Source organism: Coturnix japonica, chromosome 1 (genome assembly GCF_054131305.1).
Source record: "Coturnix japonica strain WE chromosome 1, WE-NBRP24, whole genome shotgun sequence".
NCBI lineage: Eukaryota > Metazoa > Chordata > Aves > Galliformes > Phasianidae > Coturnix > Coturnix japonica.
Window position 1 is genome coordinate 148,208,718 of NC_140663.1, and position 16,622 is coordinate 148,225,339.

General features: G+C 34.9%; 1 protein-coding gene across 5 annotated transcripts in view; it reads left to right on the forward strand.

Moving 5' to 3' along the window:
• The window catches only part of DIAPH3 (diaphanous related formin 3), a 210,583-nt gene that overhangs the window by 136,559 nt on the left and 57,402 nt on the right, over positions 1 to 16,622 (forward strand). For all 5 annotated transcript variants that reach the window (XM_085554115.1, XM_085554117.1, XM_085554124.1 and 2 more), the window contains 2 exons: positions 606 to 771; positions 4,377 to 4,512. In XM_085554115.1, the coding sequence (XP_085410241.1) occupies positions 606 to 771; positions 4,377 to 4,512 (302 nt within the window). The remainder of the gene's footprint in view (positions 1 to 605; positions 772 to 4,376; positions 4,513 to 16,622) is intronic.

The following is a 16,622-nucleotide window of genomic DNA, read 5'->3' on the forward strand; positions in this document are numbered from 1 at the left end:
TATTTTAAAACTGTTGTTTATTGATATTCCTATTTTTACTGTATTTAAGGTAGTAATTAGAATATTTCTGGACATGCCAAAGTATTTCAGTTAGTTATTGATATCTAAATTTCACTTTGCTTTTATCTATGTGGCAGAACAGCATGCATTTCAGTAAAGTTAGATACATAATTTATATGTTTTTTCATGAGTCTCTAATTTACTTAAACTGAATTACGTGTTTGACCTTAAAGATAATTGTGCGTATGTTCTCAAATGAAAATTCAAATTAGTTTCTGGAGGAGAGAAAGGGAATATGCTGAAGTTGTTCCCACCAACAGCTTTGGGAACTATTTTATTAGATTGAGTCAAGTGTATTACTGGCTGATGGTGGGTTTTTTTGTGGCAGGTTTATTTGGGAGATTTTTGAAGAACATATCTTGATTTATCTAGAGTATTAATATACACAGAAAATACTTGGAAGTGTATATGACACAAAAGGAATTACCTTGACACTTCATTTAATGGAAGTGAAAAATGCATATGCAATACAGATCTATGCTAAGTTAAAAACTGTGGATTTGAATGGATTTGCTTAGTACTCTTGCAGCCTTAACAGCCTCATACAGCTTTCTAGTTCATGCTAAAGAAGATTTTCAGAAACTTTCACGGATGCATGATAACATGGAAAAACTATATCAGAACGTGATGGGGTATTACGCAATTGATCTGAAGAAAGTTTCTGTGGAGGAGTTTTTAACCGACTTAAACAACTTCAGGATGATGTTCATGGTATGGCCTGTTTATTTATTCCCTAACATTTCTTAAAAATTGCTTTTGCAGTCTTTAAATTCTTGAGGAAAGTAAAATAATTTTCTCCTGCCTCAAACAGAGTCTGATGTGCATAACAGAAATTTTTCTTTGTTCATCCTAAATTCTACTAAGTTATTATAGTTAGATTTTGAGTTATTATTTTTGGTTTATTTCTTTCTGAAAGAAATGGGTTTTTTTTATAACAATGAATGTAATTTAAAACTGAACATCTTATGTTTATTTATAACCTAAATAGAAAAAAAATATGAAACTCCACCTTTCTTAAATCTGCTTTCTCTTTTTAAAAGATGCTTGTTATTTACTTAAAAATAAAAAATAGCTGTCATTCTGTGTATTCTTTTCCCATACAAAGTCCAAATCGAAAACTTTATTTTATTCAATGATAACATTCTCTAAGAGTTTGCTTTTTATGTGTTTGAAAATCTTTTTTGTTTTGCCTTTTAAAGGGATGGTCTTTTAGGGAGAAGTAGCTAAGTATTATTTCATAGTTTTTAATGTTTTTATTATCTGTGAGAAGCAGCCAGTAGACTGATGCAGCTTAATTTTAGACAGCTTTTCATGTATAAAGCTCAGTACACCGTCAAAAGCATAATTCAAACTCACTTAAAGTTAGAAGATCTTTGCTTTAGAGTTAGCTAAAACAGATCATGAGGTTAGTTCGATCTTTCTTATGCCACAGGGCATCATCCTGCAACCAGTATGTGTAAACATGATATATAAACTTTCACAAGTACTGCAACAATAGATCAGCATAGAAGTTTAACGTTTTTCAGAAATCTAATTTTTTTTTAGGATTTTTTGGAGTCCCAACACATTTTCATTATGTTTATAAATACTAATAATAATTATTATTTTATCTCAATGTGGCATTTTTATTATTCCTTGTTCTACCAAAATATGATTTCAGATTTTTAACAAGAGTTCCTTCTTAAAAGTGAAGACATGTCAGAGGGTGTAGTCAGGAAAAATTCTCCTTCTGTATATATTGAAACTTGGTTTGAAATTCCTTTGTCCTTCTATTTTGAGGAAAGAACTTAAAATGGAACACAAATTTAGCAGAGTTATTAAGATGTGTAAAGATTATCAAGTCTCTGCTGCTGCAGAGTTTAATGACCAAAATTCTAGAAGGTGCCATCTTCAATCAAAATAACTTTGCTCAGCAAGTTACATGTTGCATGACAAAGATAAGAGCTGGATCTGGATCCTGCACTTGGGTTGTGATAATTCCATGCAGAGACATAGAATTTGGGAATAGTGGCTGAAAACTTTCCCATCAGAAAAGGGCCAGGAGGTTCTGGTCGATGACTGGCTGAACATGAGCCAGCAGGATGCTCAGGTGATCAAGAAGGCCAATCTCATCCTGGCCTGAGTGGCTATCCTCATGTATGCAGCACTAATGAGAACGTGCTTCATATCCTGTTTTCAAGAAAAAATATTGAGTTGCTCAAGTGCATGCAGAAGAGAGTTATGAGGCTGGTGAAGGGACTAGAAAACAAGTGTTCCAAGTTGCAGCTGAAGGAACTGAGGTTGTTTAGCCTGGAGAGCAGCAAGCTGAGGGGAAACCTTATCACTCTGCAGCTATCTGGAAAGAGATAACGCTAAAGAGACTCTCTTTTCTAAGGTTACAAGTGATAGTAGTGAAGACTCAGTCTCAAGATGTGTCAGGAAATGTTTAGATTGGGCACTAGGAACAGTTTCTTCTTGGAGAGGGTGATCAAGCGTTGGAACAAGCTGAGCAGAGAAGTGGTAGCACCCGCATCCCTGGAGGTATTTAAGAGATATGCGGACATGGCACTAAGGGACATTGTTTAGTGATGGGATTTGGAAGGTCAGGTTGATTTTTGAACTTAATTGTCTTGAAGGTCTTTTCCAACCAACTGTGATTCCGTATGTCTGACTTTTCAAATACAGATACCACTTATATTTTCCTATCTTGTTCAGTTCCTAATGTGAAACCCAGGAAACTGATTTCAAAAATTCTAAATATTACAAAATAGTAATATTAATTTAATTTGTAATTTTTAAGCCACACCTTCTATGTAAATGCTGTGGAATAAGAATTTTAAGTGCACAAATTCATCTTGAATTGGTGATACAAAGTACTGTTGTCCTTTATCTTAATTTCCCTGTACTTGCTTTCTGTGTCCATAGAACTACCACAGATACTAAGACACTACTTCACAGCTGCATTAAAAAAGATAGATTCATTAATTCTTTGAAACAGCTAGTTGTTATTGATGAGCATGATGGAAGAAACCTTGAGGAAAATTAATAATTCTGTCTTGCAGAGCACAATTTGAAGGCTATATGAAGAGGGTGTGTAGATTAGGCATGAAACCACTTATCATTCAATGACACTAAACAAAATATTGAGTAGTTGCTCAGGTTTTAGTCTATTTGGAAAAGATTTTTGAGATGCCTAGTGTGAGACACCTGAGGCCTGATTTTCAGAACTGTTTAGAATTGGTTTTGAGTACTGACAGAAATGGAAGGTGTTTGGAAAACTTAGCTGAAAAGATGTTTAAACTTACTGCTAAGCCATTATTGGATTCTTACATATTCTAAAACAAACATACAGCTTTAGTCATTGCTGCACATGGGAAGATTAAGTTGTGTTATCTCTGTTGTTGAGCAAAGCTAACAATTTAAATACACTTTTATTTACCTAGGATACTTCTGTATTTTTCAGTTAATGTAAACTAAGCTTTATAAAATCTGAAGCCACAGATTTCAAGTTAACAGCTAACACTGGAATGTACTTTGTACTTCAGTGTTAGCTGTAGCAGCTAACATTAACACTCTATCAAATCTAGGGTACATTTATTTGCTTGGCCATACCCAAAATATGGGTGAAGCACCTTACCTACAGTGCTGTAATGCCTACAGATAAGTTCCCAATACACTTACTGCAGCATCTTATTTATTTGAAATCTCTGTTAACCTGTGCTTTCATAGAGCTGGATGTAGGCTCACTCCTTTCCTTGAGAAAAACAGCTGTCTGAAATAATGTGAAGCAATTGTAATATTTTCCCTTCTTTTATAATGGTTAGAATGTTCCTGCAGTAGGGTGTGTAGGAGAAAGCAAAATATTCTTTGTATCAGCAACTCTTAAGTGCAAAACAGCATACTAATCACAGAAGGACAGAAACCCCTTGCTCCTATTGCTACTGGATTTTGCAGCAAAAATGACAGAAAAGTCTGAATCATTACTGTAGTGAAAGCATACACGCGGAAGAAGACATTAACAATTGTTTCCTAGATGCTAGAGCATTTATCTTTTGTACTATGCAAATACTTAAAAGTCACAAATGATCCAGGAAAGCACAAGAGAGCCCAATACCTGCATCCCAGAAGATCTAAGCCTTGGTATGCCAAAAGCATCTACGTCTGTAGCCTTTCTGAACAATAACTTTGTCAAATATTCCATAAATAATATTAGTTAGAATAATTTAAAGTTTGAATTTTTAAGTTTTATTTGTTTTTAAGCTCAGCTTTCTTTTTGCTAAGAGTTCAGTTTTAATGCAACCCTTTTTTTTTTTTTTTTTTTTTTTTTTTTTGCACAGCAAGCAGTAAAGGAGAATATAAGAAGGAGAGAAGCAGAAGAAAAACAGAGACGTGCTAAAATAGCTAAGGAGAAAGCAGAAAAAGAAAAACAGGAGAGGCAACAAAAGAAAAAGCGTTTGTTAGAAATGAAAACAGGTGAGTAGTAATATGGAAGGTTGTAAGGTTGGCGTGAAGGTTGGTATACCTTGAATCACAAATAAGTTCAGTCATGCTGAGAAGCTGTTTTGTTACCTGAGAATAAATATTCTCCAAGTCATAAAGCCATTTTTATTTCTTTTAACTAAGATACATATTCGTTTTGTTCTTTTAAGAGAATAAGCCCAGTCTGAAGTACTATGGATTCTTCTTTGAATACATCAGTTGTTATTCCAACAGGTCCCTATTGAAACACCTTCAAAGTAACCTCATCCATTCATTTTTAAAGTTATTCATTTATTCTCTGTTGTCTTTTGTACCAAGGGACTACAGACACTGTAAATTCCCTGTTAGTAAAGAAGATCTCTGATGATTCTCTATACTGCTATATTTTATCTGAGATTGAGCTTCTGGAATCCTTCAGAATGATATACGACTTTCAGTGTAAATTATCATGAGCTACTTTCATTTTTTCTGAGCAGATCTTGTTACACAGTTCCCCACTCAAACCTTGATTCACGCGTTTGGAATAAATGATTATCTGTCTATTCCACGTTTCACTAATATCCAGAATAGGTGTGTGCCTTGAGGTGTGATACTAAAGTTTTCTATTAAGATAGAAACCTAGAGACTCTCCTTAAAACAAAGGAATGTAATTTTTTTTAGAAGTAAATGTGACATTCATTTAAAGGTTAAATAATGTAGCATAGAAGATTTGAGAAAAGGTAAAAATAGTGGCTTTATTCCTGCATGGTTGGAACTGTTTCAAAAAAGTTTAATTATTCTTCTCTAGGACATGGCATAGAAATGACTGATAGTGCTTTGGATATACAATTGATAATCCTTTTGGGAAAACTAAAGTTCTTCTCAGTCTCATTTTTCCTGTATTTGTGTTGAAACTTTCTGTGAAACAGGTTCCAGTGTTACAGACTTCTGAGTCATATGTCCACGTGTATATAGGCCTCTGGTAACTAAACCCACTCCTTCAGCTACTGTGGCTGAGAACTATATGTATTTGTCATCCAGAAATCAGCTAAGTCATTGAGTAAATAGCTACTTTGTCTGCTAGTAGATTTTCTGTTTGTTTGTTTTATTAGATCACGTACATGTACAGAAAGAGAAATCTTTCCTTTGTTAGCAGCTACTTAAAATCCGTCATCAAATGGGAAAGTAGAATGTTGGAGTCACCTGAAACTATAAATGTATTGGAGCTGATGTTTGCTAAATTGGGCATTGCTGTTGTTGGTTTCTTTTTGTCGTTGTTCTGCAGAGCTCTTTGTGAGGTTTCTTATGCTTGTCACTTTGAATTGTCATTTTAAAAGTCTATTAGAAAACCCAAGTTCTGGCAGTGGAAAGCACTTACGGTAGATTTATTTGTCAGGAAGTACTGCAACAATAATATGAAAAGTGGGAGCTTTGGGGGAAGGGTAGGTTGTTTGTTTTTTTTTGCTTTGGCAGTTTTATTGCAACCATATTTACTAAGAATAGCAAAGACTTAAAAAAAAAACAACTTTTTTTTCTTTTTTTTCCCTACTGTTTTCCTACTCACAGCTTGTTCACTGAAAGACTAAGTCTACTCTTTACGAACCTGTGAATCAATCACAAAATGTTTACATCTGACCTGCTGAGTCATCTAACCAGGCCCTCCCTCTGTCCAAATACATAAACACTCTTATCTAAGGGTGACAATGTGGAGTAACTGATTTTCTGCTACATTTCACTTCTTTATAGGGTTTCTAGATCAGATATTGGATTTGTAGGAACATTATTTCAAATGTTGTGTGAATGAAGCATTGCGTTTAAACAGAGGCATATTTGAGAGTAGTCTGTATATACTGACTGATTCTTTAAAGCATTTTTTTAACTGATCAGATCATAGTGTACTCTGCATCTCTACTTTAAATTTTCAATAACATCTTGTTTTAACTGCAAATGACATGAAGATTAAGGATGCCTATGTATTACTGTGCTATATGCCACTTCTGACTTTCTTAACTGTTTCTACTAAATGTTGAAGCAGAACTTTATTAGACTGATGCTTATCCTTATATATTATCTTTCATTATCACTACAAATTATTTTTTACTTTCAATCACTATGTATCCAAGCAGGCAGTCCTTAATATTTGTACTCTAAGTCTGATGTGAGTAAAAAAAAGAAAAAAGCCAAAAACATAGAACTATTTTGTATAGCTAGTAGTGATAAGCTACCATTGATTGCTGTCGAGATGATGCAAACAAATTTGAGCACCCTTCATCAAGAGAAGACAGAATTGAATATATATTTTTTTCTCTTCTGTTTTCTCTGTCTCTCCCTACTCACGTTCTAGCATGCTGCCTTTGTTTCTAGACAGCTCCCAACCCTTCTCTTATCCTTAGATTGCACAACGTATAGTCCTTCAGAGGGTAAATTCCCAGGCTGTAGCAGTGCCTTCATCTGATTCTTTTTCGTACTTAGCTGCCAGTTCTTTTCTTAAATATTAGAGCAGTCTTTTCCCATGCTTTAAGTTATGCATTTTTCAGTTACTGTGTGTTTACAATTCTGGAGCTCCAGATTTAAGAGTGTGCCCATTAATTCAAGGCCTGAAGTGCTATCCAGCACTTAAACTGGGTTTATATCATCATCCTTAATTTCTTTTATTAACCACTGGTCTTGTTTACAACATAGATGCTTAAGTCTAGATTCTCCTTTGTTCTTGAAGTCCTTTGGATTACTTCATCTCCCACCTGCTTTTGAGATTTACTTGAAGAGTAAGGTTGTCTTGTCTATGGTATTACCTTCTGCTGCATGAGGCAACTCATGTCATGAATAAGTGACTTATATAATGCTAAAAAAAAGTTAAATATTTGGAGAATATTACTGACTTTTTTTTGCCTTCAGAAAAATGTAAGATCTTAACTATGTAAGAAAAATATGGATTTTACCTATCATATACTTTAATTGAGCATAAAATTGCATACAGCACACTAGGACTGTATCCATCAGTCACATTCCAGGTTTTTCTAGCACTACATTGACTGTATTAACTTAAAAGGAGTGTGATCCCAAATGTAAGATAATTCTGATTTGTAAGTTACAGGTGCATGCAGTCATCTCATCAGTAGCAACTGACACAGTTCAAACATGAGAACTGAGGTGGTCCTGCAATAGACCGGTCTTCTCCTGAACTTTGTCTTCTTAGCCTTTGTTTTGTCTTTAATACACGAATGATAACTGACATGTAGATTGTACCTTACATGCTGTTATCCATACTTCTGCATCAGACTGCCTTTGAAATACGTTACACCAAGTTCAGCATTTATATGGTCACTGTATAAAATTAGATAATGTAGGGTGTGATACTTCTTCATAAAGCTTTTGCTTTGATTATTTTATATTTAAGCTATAAATACATTCATATTTTCTAATTTGTAAAGTATATTTAGGATCTTAAGAATATTTTGAAAAAAATTAAACTTTATAATTTAAATTCAAACTTGTGCTAATAAGACTGTAGATTTTTGTTATTTATATGGAATTGTTTGGTTTATTCTCTTGCAAGTATTATTTTTTGGGTGTGTGTGTATGTCTTTTTGCAACTTAGCCCATTGCCATATCCAAATCCTTGCATACTTTAGTTTGCTAACATTCTGCATCTTTACAACTTAGATAGTAATACTTCTGTGGCCTAATGATCATATCTCAAATGCTTCCCTGTTATAAAAGGCTAAAGCTTAAGTTCACATAATATAGATGCAAGTTCCATGTTTTTCTCTAAGCTCCATCCTAACTTAAAGGCCACATGGAACATTGCTTTGCTTCACTTGCACCTCTGAAGACAGTATAAACTATCACATACTATGGTTACAAAGGTGAATAATTTGTAGAACGGGATCGTTATGTAAATATTGTAAATATCACTTGTCTTCATCCTATTAGCATTCAGATACATGCTTTCTTGTGCTGTTCAGATTCTCAGCAGAAAGCACATCAATCAATTATTTTGATCTTATCACAGTGTAAAGAATCCTATAACTGCGATAACACCAGCTAAATTTATTGTAATGTAATTGAGGACTCCATCATTGTGGCATCTTCATCGTGTCTTTCCTTGAATACTATTTAAATAACAAGTCACACTTTAATCAGTGGTTATTTACAAAGGATGCCCTTTCTTATGCTAAAGCAGTGAAGTGGCGTCCAAATGATTTCTTAATATTCTATATGGGAAATCTGATGTTTAGTTTGTTTTCATTGCTGTTTCTCAGTTTTGCTTTTAGCACAAGAAACTGGGTTTAAATTCATGTTTCAGTTGATTTAGAGAGTTGTAGCTTAATTTGAAGTCAGTTTTACAGCATTTCTTTTTTCAGCACCTTTTGTGTTGCTTACCTGGTTTAGTAAAAAAGAGGAGTCAGATATTTCACAGATTTGCTAGGAGTGTTTTATGCTTTGATTCTTCTTTATTACTGTCAGCTACATTGCAAAACATGAATATTTCCATTATTTGAGAAGTGCTCTGCAAAACAAGAAGGCACTGAGTATCCCAGTACTAACAGTTTAAACAATGAAAACTGTAAACTCAATTCAGTAATTAAAATTCTGATTCCATCAGATAAAACTAAAAAACAGCAACACTTCCTATATTAATACCCTCAAAGGCCCTATTTTCCCTGACTAGTTCATCAGGCCTCCATTTTATTAATTTCATCTCACTAGGAATGGAGAATCAATAGTTCTTAATGGTGTTCCTTCCCTCTGAGGGGAGTGAAGGAACTGCAGGTGTTGCATATTATAAAAATCAGTTTCTGATCCATAACAGTTGAAATGCCATCAGTGATTTCTAACATATGTTAGTTATCTGTTGTCTGTGGGGTGATTTTCTGCAGAAACCTCAAGTTCTGGGTGACTGCAGGATTATTGCTAGTTTGGATGTATTTTGGTACATACGTTTTGTGCAATTAAAGTTACTGTTAAGCAGGCAAAAGTTCTAATAATCCTATATATGAAGAAATCCTGAGGGTATGAAATTAATATGCAACAAGTATTTTGTTTAGGGTCTCTCTAGGGTGTTTTCCCTTTCAGAATTTCCCTACCATTGATAATACTTTTTACTTGTGCCCTGACTTTTTGGTTGCACCACTGATACTTATGTGTGTCCTCTTCAACAAGGGGACTTCCAAGGTAACATTTTTGTTTTTTAAATTTATTCATAAGGACTTAAGCAGAAGGAATGATGGGACTGTATGTCGTTTTCTAGTTAGTTGCTAATATTAATACTCTGTGGGCAGTTAACAGTAAGCTCATGACAAAGTTGGAATCTAGATGTGATTTTGCTTTATACCACTTGAAAGGAAGGAAGTAAGGAAAGGAAGAAGAAAAAGGAAAGAAGATCCGTGAATGAGGAACAAGATGTGATAAAAACTGACCATGAATCCATAGGAAGGAAGACATAGCTGATATGCCACTAAGCACGGAGCTTGTTTTTTAGCTGCAAATGTATTGCCTTGGCAGAAAAGCGTAAATTATTGAAAGCAGATGTTCCCTCAAGAATATTTGTCATGTTTCTACTTGATAAATATGCAGGTATGTTTCATTAAAAAGGAAAAAAAAAAAAAAAAAAAAAAGCCTGAAAAACAATGTGCAGTTGTGCAGTACATCTTCAGAGGCCACATCAAAAGCTGAGATACAGCAAAACCTCATTGGAACTCACAGTGTAGGACATTCAGGGAATTAGATACTTGTAGTACAAAAATGAATAGTACTGATCAGAGTGTATATTAGTTAAAAACAAACTGGCACACTGGTAGTAGTAGTCACAAGTTATATTCTAACAAGATCTCAAAGGTGCTTAATCTTCTGAAACATACAGTAAGTAGTTTATGCACTTGCTAGTAATCCATAGGCTCAGAATGCAGCAGTTTCTGTTCATTTGTATGACATATTTGTACTAAGCTCCAAAAAAAATAAAAACAATAAAAAAATAAAAAAGGTTTAGCAGAAACAATTTTATTTTATTTTTTCCCTGAAAATTTTACTTAGAAGTGAAACCTATGGAGATAGTAGCTGAATGGCATTTGGGAAATTCATGTTTCTATAATGGCATGGGAAAAAATAAATAACAGCACATTTTGAGTGAAAGAAGTAGTCAAAACAAACAGCACTCTTTAAAAAATTATCTACAGACATATCTTTATTGACTTCTGTTCTCACAGGACTTGTCATTTATGTTATAGCAGTAAGATTTCTAAACAAATGTGTATAAAATGCTTGAAACTTTAAATGGTTTACATTTAAAAACAGTGGGAATCTCTGGAGCCAGCTTTGGAACTTATAGCTCTAACATTTTGCAGATATACAGATAGCAGTTTTTTTGTTTGAGCAGACATTTCCAGGACACTGGGGCCTGTCCTGTTTAATATTGGATGATTGGACTAGACAATTAGATTTGTTCCAAACTTGTTGATTCTGTGATTCTATAATTCTTACTCCAAATACTGTCCCTCATCTCCTCCATAAGCAGGGACATATTAGAGTCCTCTCTAATCTCTCACTTGAACTACATGTAAATGCCTGTTATTCTTCCAGTCGTTTTTTTTTTGTTGTTGTTGTTTGTTTTTTTTCCCCTTAATCATCAAAAGTGTGCGCTTTCCAGTGGCAATGAAGAGAAGGAACCAATATAATTACCAAAGCATGATTTTTATTTCCTTAGTCTTAAGGCTGTAAAAAAGCCCAGGACCTTTTCTGCCATAGTTGGAAAGCTGGCAGAAGAGAAGATTGTGTCTTTGACTCTTCTTTCACACTGAGTCTGTTGTTGCTTCTGTTTCTAGCCTGTTCACTGTGACACTTATCTTCACCAAGCAGTACAGCAGTGGTTTTGCAGAAGTACAGTGTTGTTATTGCATACCAAAATATTTGTATTCTGAAGCTAACAAAAGTCACTTAATTTCTCTAGCAGCTTCTATTTATTGAAAACTGTTAAATGCAAATACAAGTCTCTGAATCATAAACTGCTGGAAACCAAGACAGCATCCTTACATATTTTATCTTAGATATTAAAGTATGTTTATCTTGACCTCTTTAAAGATGTTTGCTGTTGGCTGCCAAGAAATGCAGGGGTAGCTCATCCTTTGAGCTGATCCTCCCTGCTATTCTTGTACACTTAGAGCTTCTAAACAGAAAGGGCCTTGTTTGCCCAAAGCTGCATGGAAGATTTCCTGTGTCTAATCTCAACTGTGTCACCAGTCAGAATGTTCTAACTCCACAAGTGAGAAATAAGTAACTTTTAAAGTTCCTTCAGTCTCTCATCTCTGTAACACAGCTGTCAGTGTGAGTGATCATTGTTTATATTTTCTGATTTATTAGTTGTTTATAAATTGGAATGGCAATAGTAATGTCTTCCTCTGTAGTCAATGAACTCCTTCAGAGGCAAACCGTAACAAAGAAACAGATGTTCATAGACATCCCCACATATAGAATATCTGAAGCTAATTTCACATAAGAATGCAAATAGAGTGGTTCTAACTGCTTTCTGAATGCAATCGTAATTGGCAAGTCTCTGCTTATAGATCTTTTTCATTTGTTTTTATTTAGTTTTTACTCTCTCAAACATCAGCACTGGAAGTACTTGTTCTTAGTTGGTCTGAAAGACAGATTGATTGCAATCTTTCTTGTCAGTGTCATTCGAGTTGAGCTGTAACGTGTAAAGAAAACAGAGAAATCATACATGAACAGTGAAAATTTGACTGTCCTCTTTGTATGTAGCTTTGTTCTATTAGCTGTCCAATCACATCTTCACCAGATCTTAATCTTAGATAACAGTGCTTAAACATGATCTGTTTAATTGTAAGTAATTAAATAGAAGTAACTAAAACTTAGCATTTAGATTAATTTAGCAGTTCTGTTTTTCTGCTGAAAAGAATAAAATGAAAAGAAAGTGGGTCATTAGAATTTTGTGCCATTAAATTGACTTTCTGAATAGTCGAATAATGTAATGAAACACATTAGTAGTTATTATATAGAGGTAAACCTTTTTATTTTCAGACTTTTATTTTTGGTCTCCAATGATTTAATAGAAAAGTAAACTGCTTTTTAATATAGCCATATTTAGAGTTTCCATTGTAGTTACAGGGCACTTGTTTTATTGTTTGACTACAGTCAAAAAAAAAAAAAAAAAAAAAAAAAAGATGGTTAAATGCAATTTCTTGGACTTCAGTTTACTCCCATTGCCCTCCTGTCTTGTTTCTGGGTACCTCTGATGAGTCTGACTCAGTCTTCTTTACACCGCGCACCCCCACCAGATGTTTAGAGAATCTCCCTGAGCCTTCTCTTCTCTACACTTGAAGAGTCTCACCTCTCTCAGTATTTCCTCACACAAGAAATTCTGCAGCCCAATAATCATCTTCACAGCCCTTGACCAAATTTTCTCAATTATGTCCATTCCACTCATCCTCCAGATGTGTCTCACCAGCACTGAGATCACCAGCATAGGATCTCCTGCCTTGAATAGCTGGCAGTATTCTTCCTTGGCTTTGTTTGCCACAAAGGCACACTGATGACTCACTTTTTTCCATTTTCCTTTTTTGAATTTCATAAAAATCCTGTCTTCCCATTTCTCCATCATTTAAGGTCCCCCTGAGTGGTAACACAGCCATCTGGCTAATCAGCCATTACTCTGGATTTTGCACTGTATGTAGATTTGCTAAAGGTGCTCTGTCTCATCATCCAGATTGTTAAGGAAGATGTTACAATATTGGCTTCAGTACCAAGTCTCAGGGTTCATCCCTTCAAAGGCTTGGCATTCAGTTTATTCTTCTCTAAGTCCAATTTCCCACAGGAAATCTTCTTGTGATTCTCTCAGAAAATCTTGCCGTGGCAAACTCCTTATTGGATCTAGAATCAATGTGATTGATTCCTGATAACATCAGTGGAAAGGGGATTTACAGTGACTATCTTCTGCTGTCACAGAAAAAATGCAATCTGTAGAATTGCAATGAACATAATTTTACACTTTTTTTTTTCCCCACAAAGTTTGAGAATAAGATGATTTCATTCTTTGGTTTTAAGTTGAAGGAGGGAAGATTTAGGTTGGATATCAGGGGGAAGTTCTTTACCAAGAGAGTGGTGAGGTGCTGGAACAGGCTGCCCAGAAAGGCTGGATGTGTTCAAGGCCAGGTTGAATGGGGCCCTGAGCAGCCTGGTGGCTCCATTAAATGTGGAGGTTGGCAGCCCTGCCTTCCAATTCAAGCCATTCTATGATGCTACGATACGATTCAGTCATTAGGTGAAATCATATAATAATGGTATAATTTCTAGGGCTTTGAAGTACTAGCACAGAATTATTGCTTCGTGTTGGGCATCAGTAAGAAACTGAACTAGACTGTTTCTGTGATTCCTGTGAGGTATATACCTGTAGTTTTGGGGAGAACTGGTAGGTATGTTTTTTTTTCCTGAAGTTGCCTCTGAGGAAAGACAATAAAATAGCAACATTCCTGGCAGAAGTTGACTTTAACGCTTTTTAATTATAACGGGAAAGGGAACTGCCCTTTCAGCCAGGCCATTAAAGGCATATTTGACAGCTATTTCAGCTTTTTCTTTTCGTCTTGTATTGTAACATTCTTTCAGGAGTTGATTAGGGTCAAAGGATCACTTACGTTGTGTTATGAGTTATTGCTCTAATCCATGCAGCACTACTGAATCTCCACCATTTCCTGGAGGAAGCTAACCTTCACATCCACCAACAGTTTCTGTGTAAGATTGTATCTGAATTTTGCTGGAGTAAGGAGTTACAGTTTAGGAGGTCACAATAATGCACATTTTGAAACATTTATTTTTCTGGGAGTTTCTTGTATTTTTGCATTGACCATATGAGCCTTCATAAGGGCTCCAGCCCTGTTCATGCATAAGTCTGAGAGGCCCAGAAAGTTATGTGTCAGTAGTATCAATATTTTACATAATCTTATTTCCTGAGAATCTTTATAGAACTGAAAAAAATGGAACCAGTTCCAAACTCTGAAGCTCACCCCTGCGTTGATGACTTCAATTATCTCACTCTCCATGTTCTGCTCTCCGGAGATTAAGTTATCAAACACTACAGCATTGCTAGAACTTTACTCTTGTAATATTTGGCCCTTCAGTTTTTACTCATATAGAGAGACCTTTAATCAGTTGGGCACTGCTCTGTGGGATGTACTCTTATGGTTGATCATTATTCAAGCAAACAGATTGTAGCACTTGAAAGAGAAAAAATATATTTATTTTCCGCTGCTGACGGGGTTTTTTTTCTTACATCTCTCTCTAATCAATGCTTAAGAGTATTTTAAGTTGTATCTTTTTCTTTCATGCTTAGCTTTGTGTGAATAATCTGGGCAATCTGTGCTGTTGTCCCAAGGCTGGTATTCATTTGCTTCAGAAGATCTATTACGTTATAGGGAAAGACATGGCATAGTTAAACATATAAGGAATTAAATTCCACATCATAGAGAACTGGGCACAATATATTTGACAGTATATTTTATTGTGCAAACTGCTGAAGACAAGGACTTGATTATTCAGACAAGAACAACAAATCCAGTAGCTTCAGTGATACAAGTTTATTTTTGAATTATATAAAAGTTAGAGTGCTGATACCTGGATTTACTTCAAATATTCTATCAAGTCTTTGTTATTTCAGATAACTTGATGAGCATCATCTGAGTTCTTGCACCCTTTTCCTTCTGTTGCATTTGTGAAGTATGAAGATGTTGTGGTTTTACACTGACAGGCAGCCTCCACCACACTGCTCTCTCACCTCTCCTCCTCAAAAGAAGAGGAGGAGAAAAGATGATGAAAAAAGGGTCATAGGTCAGGACAGAGAGATCATGCACCAATTACCATCACAGGCAAAACAGATTCAGAATAGGGAGATTAATGTAATTTATTACCTATTACTAACAGACTAGAGTGATGATAACAGTATGGGTAATCATAGCTAGCTACACAGCCTCATAGAAGGTGTTATAATCAACTGCTGATTTAGGCTTCAAAAAGCAGCGTTTGGAGCCTGACTGAAGATGCAGAAGTTTGAAAAACAAGCATTCTGCATGTTTTAGTACAGAATGGCAACTTTGAGTACTTTTATTTGCAGTCATTAATTTTTCTTCAATAAATCTGCATATACTATAAAATTACTAGAGGTGTTCCTTTTTTAATTCAGTTTTTATATGTGCCATTTATTCTTCTATTAACTGTTCTGAATGTCAATGAAAACATTAGCCGATTTCTGGCTGCAGTGTATTTCAGATAAGAAAGAAAAACAGATAGTACCCTTAAATATGTTCCAGCTATGCAACAAAAAGTTGGTTTTGCAGTATTTCCATTCCATTATTTAAAATATGTAATATTTTTTATTCAGTTGGCCTTTTTATTGTATAACAGATTATGCAGTTTTTTGTTGCTTTTTTTTTCCTACTGAAAACTGTTATGTTTTTGAAATAGCTATGCAATCCATAACAGTCTTAGAAAGGCTTAAAAAGTAAAAAAGGTGACATGCTGAAACTGAATTGAAAGCAATTTTGTTGTTGTTGTTATTACAACTACCTAAAACAAAGTTTATGAACTCTTCTTTCATAAACAGTAATGGTGTTATTTTGGAGACTGTAATATTATTGAGGCTTTTTTGAATTGTTACTACCCAAAACGATTATAAACTTTTCTCCAACATTCACATTCCTTAATATAACTAATAATGGTTTGTTCCTCAAGCGTCACTTTAAACTGAAATGCTTAGTGAGCGTTTTCATTTGAGATGTGAATATTAATGAATTGCATAAGATCAGACAGAAAGTTAACAGAACAACAACAAAGAACACCAAGAAGGTGAATATGCAATCTGAACAATATTTTTAAATAAGTTAGTTGTCGTACTGGTCCGCTGGTCGTAGAATCATAGAATCATAGAATCACCAAGGTTGGAAAAGACCTAAAAGATCATCTGGTCCAACCGTTCACCTGTTACCAATAGCTCCCACTAAACCATGCCCCTCAACACAACATCCAATTGTTCCTTGAATACCCCCAGGGTCAGTGACTCCGCCACCTCCCTGGGCAGTCCATTCCAGTGCCTGACCACCCTTTCTGAGAAGTAATATTTCCTA